General features: G+C 28.4%; 1 protein-coding gene across 5 annotated transcripts; it reads right to left on the reverse strand.

Moving 5' to 3' along the window:
• Positions 1 to 6,010: 6,010 nt before the first annotated feature.
• On the reverse strand, positions 6,011 to 8,206 carry LOC111291584 (uncharacterized). Of its 5 annotated transcripts, none has more exons than XM_089745195.1 (5): positions 8,056 to 8,206; positions 7,266 to 7,342; positions 6,991 to 7,108; positions 6,740 to 6,892; positions 6,011 to 6,435 (listed from the first exon to the last, which is right to left on the reverse strand). In XM_089745195.1, exons 2-5 carry the CDS (start codon positions 7,271 to 7,273, stop codon positions 6,196 to 6,198), a joined length of 519 nt encoding a protein of 172 aa, XP_089601321.1. In that variant the 5' UTR covers positions 7,274 to 7,342; positions 8,056 to 8,206; the 3' UTR covers positions 6,011 to 6,195. The 5 variants fall into 5 exon arrangements, with proteins under 5 accessions (XP_089601321.1, XP_089601322.1, XP_089601320.1 ...); XM_089745196.1 differs by having other exon boundaries at positions 8,061 to 8,203; XM_089745194.1 differs by having other exon boundaries at positions 7,266 to 7,617; positions 8,061 to 8,197.
• Positions 8,207 to 9,807: the final 1,601 nt, after the last annotated feature.

The following is a 9,807-nucleotide window of genomic DNA, read 5'->3' on the forward strand; positions in this document are numbered from 1 at the left end:
AGGGATCTCTCATCTCTCTCTCTTTTAGTTCTTCTACTTCTTCATCTTTCTCCTTTGCTGTTGATCTTTTTTTTTTTTTATCCTTTTACACTTGCATTGAAGCAAGTTTGTATGAAACAAATTGGAATTAGAGACTGTGATTAAGATTATGTTTTTTCTTTTATATGAAAAAAACAGAAGCTGCTACTGTCTGTAATGTTAATTACTTGTAGTAGCATGCATATTATTCTCGTTAATTACTCCTTTTATAAGCACTTATTATTAGCTTTGAATTGAAATTAATCAATTCTGACACTGAAAATGAGATCTGTTCTAAGCTTTATGCTAATAGCCTTTTACTTTAGTTCTGTCATGACTCATGATTATTGCACGTATGTATGTAACCCAGATGCAGCCGTTTTTAGTTGTTAATCCCATTTTTGCACTTCCTAAAAAAATTAATTTTAAATATTTGACAGCATATTAAATATAATTTTTTTATTATTACGACGAAATATCTTTTGCCTACAATTCTGAAATGGCAGCAGTACTCTGATGATATTTCTTCCACAAATATCATGCAAAGTATGATGATGCAAAGTCCTTGATAGGCCAATTGGTGACGAAATTGCATGTTCAACTGACTCCTAAAATTTTTCCTTGGTTAACATCCAGTTAATAGAGTTAATATTTCTTGTACATGGCATTTTTTTTGGGGAAATTTCAATGGATTTTACATGAAAATGAAAACTTCACTTAATTATAAAGTTACCCATATAATTAACATATATCTTTAGGTTTTGAATGAAGAGTTCAATACAAAAAAAAAAAAAAAATCGGAAAGGGTTTTATTTAGTTGTTGTTAAGTATACATATTTAATTAATGCTAAAGGATTCCATCATGCTGAAATTAATATTATCAAGAATTCAAGACTACCTTATGATCTCTCCTAAACATGTTCAAGTTAGGAAAAGGGGATGTGTTTCAAGTATGTGTGTTGATGAAAAGTGGCAATCAGCTATGTCTTGAAAGCTAGACTAGATAAGAAGCAATCTGCATGTGAATGATCAATAAGATGGGGATTCCAGTTCCATTATTTTCTGTTCTAAATAGAATTTGAAACTACAGTAGAGCATCAAAGGAGAACAATGATGGGGACATTTTGTTTGTTCCCTTCCTCATCTGAAACCTGGTTGTTTCTTTGTTTGTTTCCTTCTCATACTGTGCACACTTTTTCTTTTCTCTTCTTTCTCTTCCTATTCATAATCTCTTTCGCTGTTTAAGGGATCGATAAGACAGCATTCAATGATTTGTACCCTCTCTCAGAGGATTAAAATTTCCATATATATCCCGATTCAAGAGTTTTTTTTTCAAGTATCCATATATACATAAAAAAAATTACGACAATTTTATTAATTTTATGAACGGATATAACTTTAAGAATTTTTTTATTTTAATTTTTAAAGAGTATCCAAGACATCGTAATTCATCTTTTGGATCCACCACTGTAGCTACCCTACTGAATTCCTCAAATCTTCAATTACCTTTGCTTTGGGCCATTAGCTAGGGTAGATTTGAAATGTACATGTCAAGTTTACCGCATGGTTTTACTACACATTTTCAGTACTTGGGTTTTGTACACGATATGTTTCTTAAGTTTAAGAACCATTAACTCGATTTTGCTGCTCGCATGGAGTGCAACATGGACAGCAGCAATGTGCCTTGTGTTGGGAAGTGATGATCATCACAAAAAAAAAAAAAAAGAAAAGAAAAGAAAAGAAAGTAATTGTGATTGTTTAATCTAACCAAAAACACTTTGAGAATTAATTAAATTGAAGAATTCAAAAATATCAGTTATAATAGTTTGAAAGTATATTATTCACTTTTTCATTTTATTTTTTATTTTCACAAAATTAAAAAATTAATTTAATTTTAATGTATTTTATATTAAAAATTTATTTTTTTTACAAAATTAATGTTTCAGAATTTTTAATGTTCAAAAATAAAAATAATTACAAAAAATAAATCTGGAATATGAAAAACCTAAAAGTTTCATGTAAAATGTAATTTTGAAACATCTGAGACTCTAATGAACAAAGAAAATTAAAAAAAAAAAAAATTTATATTTATGCATGGTATATATAAATTAAGTTTTTGACTGAATTTTGGATTCACACAGTTTAACACTTCCAAACTCTTTATGGTAAATTTATAATGACTGTCAACATATATATTTAGTTATGCATTTAAAACAAGAATCAAATAGTTTTCAACTTGTTGCTACTATGCAACCATTTTTTTTTTTTTTAATTTTACATAACTTTCCTATTGTATCATATATCATGTTTTCAAACATTACTAAATAAAGTATAATTTGAGTATAAATGTATAAGCTATTGCTAATTATAAAACATTTAAATTTATTCATTACAATTCAACTTTCTTTGGTCAACAATAGTGCAAGTTTCTGTCAATTTTAGTTTCCATTTGAGAGTGTGATGGGAGTCTTCTTATCATATCAGAACCTGTATTTTATGATTGAACCTTCAAATGGAGCTTTACGTATATTTTACTTCTGCGGGCTGATGTTATTTCAATTGCTTGAGGAAAAAGAAAATTATTGGCATGTGGAATGTTTGCTAACAAGGGAACAAGGTGCTTTTTAAGCTCCTCAGAAAGTCTTCTAATTAAAATTTGAATTTAATGTTATCAATTTTGTTAGTATGTTTGAGGTACATTCTTGAGAAAGAAATGTTATCCCAAGGACCCAACCCCACCATTATTGTAGTTTTTAGGCAAAACAATACTTCATTAATTTTCAACAATATTAAAAAAATAAAGAGAGAACTTCTCCAATAAATTTTTTGTTTTTAAACATGATTGTTATTATATTTCGATCGTTTAATCAATATTTTGATTATCAAGTCAGCATCTATTAATCGTCGTATTGACAACTATATCGACTAATACAACAATTGATTAATATTGATTAAGTCAATTATCTACGTCAACACAAACTGAATGTAAAAAATAAGTTTGAGTCACAAGTAATTCATTTTGAATCTTTTGCTCTATCTTTTCCAAATTTGAAGTAATCTTTTGGCACCTCCCTAACCATTCTCTTTGTAATAGATCATTAAAGTCATTCAAATTAGTCATCTCATCAGCCTTTTAGCAAAAATCCAATCACCAAATCAAAAAAACTATCAATAATTATATTACAGCTAGGATTACACCTTTTTTTCTTCATCTTGAAGGAAAAACAAAAGTTGTTCTCAACTCTTCCAGCAAGGACTAATTTTCTTTCTCCTCCATGAAAGGAGAAAAGAGTGAGCTGTTCATTGGCGAGGGAAGAGAGATAGTGAAAGAAATCTCAGGTAATAAATTCAGAACATACGCACGAGGGGATTGGTGTCTTTCCTGTCTTAACATCTAGGGTTGGAACATATGTTTCTGTTTGGTTGCATGTGGCAGTTTGTTTATCTGAAAAATGTAGAGAATTTATGGAAAAAAAGTGTGTTAAAAGGTTAAAAAAATTACTATTACAAGAAAAAAGTTAGAGCCCCACAGCATTTGCTTTAAAGGGGTCCCTACAAACCTTTATATCAATCAAAGGGACGATATTTATAGATGTAGTCAGAGACTTCCACTCCCAATTTTCCTTATTATGATGTCTTGTTCAACTCTCCCTTCACGAGACCTGACATTTTCTTATTGTAAAGTAACCTTTTTTTACAAAAATAATTTTCTAACTAACATTTTTCCTTTGTCATATCCCACAACTTTAATCTATCTTTTTTTTTTTAAACGAAATGCAACAATATAGATAAACTGATTCAACTCTCGGTGAAGATGAGATCAACGGCGGATCCTTTAAAGAACGTAGGGGTCATGCTCTCTCCAAAAATTTTTTAAATTTTTTTTTATATATGTTATTTTTATAATAATTGTAAAATTTTTTATAAAAATATTAGTTTGACCCTCTCAATTTTAAATTTGTTATATTGATATATATTATTATTTATTCTATATATTTTTATTGAATTAAAAAAATTATTTGTATGCAAATATTAAAACTCTTAATTTAAAAAATAATTATAATTTTTTAATTTGTATTTACTTATTATAGATAATTTTTAATTTAAAATGAATAATAAAATTTTCAACATTATATTTTAACAAACATGTAAATTTAATTTAATATATATGTAAGTATTATAATAATTAAAATCAAATTGAAAAATATTGAATTGTGATTTTTTAATCAATTTTTTAGTATATTCTATATGCTCATTTTATTTAAAAATTATTACATTTCAAAATAATTAATATGATGATTATTTGGCATGAGATAATTATTAAAAAATTATGATGATTTATACATGATTAGATTATTGTATTTGATAAGCATCCAATGATCTTACATGACAATAATCTAAGATCTTCAAAAGATCATATAGTTATACCGGAAGTGATTAATTCTCCTTTAAAAAAATAAAAAACTTTTATTACAAAAATGAAATGATATGTAAAATTAATAATAATTAATATTATTAATTTTGTATGTGAATTAAAAACTTATTTATTTTTAAAATGATAATTATTTTATATTTTTAAATTAATATTCATTGTAACAAGTTTAAAAATAATTAGTGTTTTTTTATTTTTTAATGTTTTATATATAATATAATTTTTTGTTATGATTTTAATAGATTAATTTTATTTTTTGATTCCAATATTTTCTTACATAATTTATATTATAAAGATTAGTTTATATATTAATAAATATATTTTTTAATTTAAAAATTATAAAGCAATAAAATATATTAACATTATACAAACTATTATCTTTAAACAATATTAAAATTATTAATTTGTGTAACTATTATAATATATATAATTTTTTTATACTTTTAAATAAAATAATATTAAATACAATAATTTTTTTTCTTATAAATAAAGTTTCTTTTCTCTCGGATTATAACGTAGGTGGTAGAAATACCAGGAGTTAAAATTCACTTTATTTGTAAGAAAAATGAAAGTGAATTGGTAAGACACGTCGACAAAAAGACGAGAGTGGGTGGAGTGGGGAAGAGGCTTGGGTTTTGGTGCCTTCAAAATAAATTCAAATCCCAAGGGAGAGTGTTGGTCATTTTGCCCATCATCTGTGGGGTATTTTCAGGAGCAGAGAGACTAAGAAATGACATTTGGAAATGATGTTTGATTTGACATGAATTATTGGGGATACTGTTGGACTAGGTGGTGAAAGGACTGCTCTTTCTTCATATCCAACTTCTTTATTTCACACTGGCATTTTATCTTGTACATTGTTTTTGAAAGTACAAACATAGCTCGTTAGGAATAGTAAATGTTAGTTGATTTGAATAATAAAGAATTCGGTTTTTTTTTTTTAAATAAAATTTTAATTTTAAATCTTATAGATTTGATTCTAGATTAATTAAAAGTCAAATGATGATTTTATAACAAAGAATTTCAAAAAAAAAATCATAAAAAGAATCTTAATTAATTAGAATAATAATCAATGGAAAAATGAAATTATAATTAAATGTTCTAGTTTCTATGTTTATTTTTCTTTTGTTGGTTAGAAAAAATTATTTTTATCTTCATTTTTTATATTTATACAAGTATAAAAATATATATTTATAATTAATAATTATATAATTTATGTAATCTATTAATAAAATGTTAAATTCTTTAGATTAAATCCATGATAGCTTCAAATAATAGGAAATTTTAAACCTTGTTACTAAAATTTAATATTTTATTAACGGATCACCCGTATAAAATATACTTAGTTTTCACTTTTCACTTTTGCAATCCTTGATAAGGGTTGGTCCAAAAATCAGAATGGTCCAGGCCTTAGCAGGTTCACGAAAAAGCCTAATTTGGGTTGAGCCACGAAGTCGAAAGGCTTGCCTAGAGCTCCCACGAAAAAGACGGTACAGTTGAACCAAGCAAAGAAAAAAAAAGACAGGGTATGGTAATGGGGTTTCAATTGTACACTGCAACTGATTCAAAAAATAATAATAAAAACGGGATAATACCATGGCTATAACAACCTACTTCAGATAAACTCGTCAACTTTACAAAAATGAGGTTTCCAAATGCTTTAACTCAAGTTCATAAGATCAGCAACCAGTTTTGTAAAATATCCAAGAGCACAATTGCCATTGGAATTATCCGCATAGTGGGCATTAACTAACCTCCATTTGCTCACCATCTTCAGTTTGTTCTGTTTGCTCATCAATCTGTTCATTATTTGCAGTTTCGGTTTCATTCCCATCCATATTTTTCTCGTCTGTAGTTTCTTCTTTATCCTTATTGCTTACTTCTTCAGCAGTTTTTTGTGCAAGAGGCTCCGGCAGCACCTCTACCACCAAATTAACCAGCTCTTCTAGTTGATCTCCAAATCGCTTCTCGGACTGCTCTATTATCTGGGAAGACAAGACACTAAACTAAGTAATGCAAGTGCCAAAGAAGACAGTTATTTGACAAACTCTTCTGCAAAGCAATTAAGCTCCAATGTCCGTATAAGGTACTATATTAAGAAAATACCACATACTATTTGGCATGAAAAAATGAACAAAATAAGAAGGAAATGCCGTGACATGTCGTACTGTCAGCATAAGAGTTGAGAAACAAATTGCAGATCCTAACAAGACTGGTCATGGATGACTTGTAAAAGATAATGTTGCTCTAGCAATATTGGAATAGAAACATTGAAAAGAAAAGTTTTACCGGGTCGATTTCAACTAAAGCAGATGGTCTCAGATTGATGATATTGAGCACCTCAGCTTTTGCAAGCTTATACTTTTTACATCTTTCCAAGAATTCATTGACGTGTTCCTTTGTTTGATTGCATGCGGCACTCTCCACCAAATAATCATAGACCTAGAACATAAGAAGAAAACTAAGCAACAGATATAGTTTCACTTTTTTAATACCATGAGAACATAAATAGGAAAGGAAATCAGCATAACAAATTCAACCTTGAATTCAGATGGCGCTATTGGAACAATAACTCTTGTAGGATCCTTTGAAGCCCCTCTAGATCGTAGAAAGTCAAGTACTTCAAAGTTGGTAAGTGCACCAGCATTAGCTTCTTTTCTGCAACATACTTAACCTTCTTACACGTTTGAAGATTAACACTTCAAGTTAAAAGAAAAGGAAAAAATGAGAAAAAAAAAAGTTGCCAACAAAACTGGAGAAGCTAAAGCATCAAACTTAAGGAAACAAACTAAACACTAAGAAGGGAAGCACATACATCTTCATCCTCAAGGGCACTAGAGAAGAGAAGGATCAACCAAACACGCAAAAGCAGTGTCAGTGGATGGCAAGATCCTGCAAATGTGAAAACCGAATCAAATATATATGTGTGTGTGTGTGTGTGTGTGTGTGTGACAAAATACACCATTTTTTCTAGTATTTTTCCACTTGTATTCCTAGCCTAATCAGTAAGAAGTACAGCAACTGCTGCAATGCAATAAATCAAACAGCATAAATAATAAAAAAACCTTGCTTAGCTTTCTAATATTCTATTACTTATACCGATAACTGATAGGAATCAAGATGCCAAATTTTGCAATGGCCTACTGGGCATGTGATGAATGAAACACCTTCCAAAATGAACAACAATGGAACTGAGAAAGCAGAACAAGATCAATGTTTCCTTGTTTAGATGTAAGTAGTAACAGTCTGGTTATATAAATTTATTATGCACAAAGACATTAAAAACAAACTTCTTCATGCCAGCATAAACGAACCAATGCACAAAAATTAAATTCCCTTCAATTAAAGTTTCTTCTTTCATTACATATAAAAGAAAAGGCATAGCTTGAAAGTTAATCACAAATACAATAACTTGAAACACACACAAAAAAAAAGAAAAAGAAACACCCAGAAGGAAATTAAAAGCAAAACTAAACAAAGTTAAAATACCCAGAATTTTATACTCCTATGGTGTTTATTTTAGATTAAAAGAAAATAATTATAACAAAAAAAAATTACTAAGAAGTAGAATAGTCAGCAATAAAAAGGAAAGGATTTCCTAATACTTTACGAAAGTTAAAACAGTGAATGAAACGTCCTCATCACTGGTGGTCGGCTAGATGATTGGGGCTGGTGGCGCCGCCTATGAGGATGGTGGTGAAGTTCTTGACAATGGGGATTGTAGTTTGTAGAGCAGAAGTGGGTGGCTCTGTTTTGGGCTTTTAGTTTTAGCTGCAGGAGTGCTGGTGGACTATAGGATATCGTGTAGGACATTGGGCTTGATTATAGACCCGTGTTTAGTCTAATATTGGGCTTAACCAATGAACTGTAATCAAATTAATTTAAACAAATAAATCTTAATTGTACATAAACAAACTCAGGTAAATATAAACAAATCTTAAAATAGAGTTAGAGTAAAGGATAAAAATATAATTTTATTAATATTATTTTACATGGACAACAAATGAATAATAAACAAATAAGTTTTGAATGAATATATTTTAAACGAATTTTAAATGAGTTTGTTCACGAATATAAACGAATCAAAAATATCTCTATTCATATTTAGTTCATTTAATAAATAAATATAAAAATATTATTTAAAATTATTTATTAAGCTTAATAAATTAATATAAATAAATAAAAATTGATAATGTTCACAAAAAATTTATTGAAAACTTTATTTGTTTACAACCCAAAAAAGTTGGAATGTGTTACAAATTGTAAAAAATGTGAATGCAAACAAATGTGGTATTTGATATTCCTTCCCACCTCCTCAGAATATAAAATGTCGGAAACCCATATCTTCATACTACTGTCAAATATATATGAGTGAAGATTCTTCAATGACATGAGTTAGAAGCAACAAAAATCTTAAATTGCCCACACCAATATCACATGACAAAACAAAAAAAAAAATTTAGGATTCTTACATAATTGCATGAGATGCAGCGAAATGGAGTGGAGGCGATAGCAACTATGGGGCTTTGATGGGGAATGGAGGCAGCGTGATGAGGCTTCAACGGAGTACCTAGGTTTCGGCTTTAGTTGGGAAAGAAAAAGGGAAGGTTTCGTTTTTTCATTTATCTCACTTAAAAGGGTATTTTGGATATAAAATAAATGACTTTACCAAGTAACCGCAAAGTAACTTTGCATAAATTCATTACAAAAAAATAGAGATTTAGTGGTTATTTTTTAGCAATATTTTTAAATAAATGCTACAAAGTTTTGCGTTTTTATATGATATTTTTTTATAAAACACCACTAAAATTTTATATAGCGGCATTTTGCTTTAAAAAACATCATTAAAAATATATTTTTGTGGCGTTTGTTGACCTAAACATCATTATGTACTTTGACTTTTATAAATATAATAGCGTTTATAATATAAATGTCGCTAATAGGCATTTTTGAACTCCTTAAAAAACCCTCAAAGCACTAGAAGGAGGGATTGAACCTAAAACCTTATGGATAATAGATGTATACTCAAACCGACTGAGCTGCTTTAGTATTTTTAGTAGGGGATTATTCAAGACATTTTTCGTTAAAAATGTCTTGAATAATCTTCAATTAAAATTAAAAAAGATTATTAAAGGCGTTTTTAACCAAAAACACCTGAAATAATCCCTTCACAACAATGGAAAGAGATTATTGAATGTGTTTTTAGCCAAAAATACCTTGAATAATCATTTTTAATTTTTTATTTGTAAATTTTTGAAGGCGTTTATAGAAAAAAAGACCTTGAATAATCCTCTCACAAAAATTGAAAGGGATTATTGAAGGTATTTTTTGTCGAAAATACCTTGAATAATGGGGTT

Source organism: Durio zibethinus, chromosome 16, assembly GCF_047325235.1.
Source record: "Durio zibethinus cultivar Kanyao isolate XHJ-2024 chromosome 16, ASM4732523v1, whole genome shotgun sequence".
Taxonomy (NCBI): Eukaryota; Viridiplantae; Streptophyta; class Magnoliopsida; order Malvales; family Malvaceae; genus Durio; species Durio zibethinus.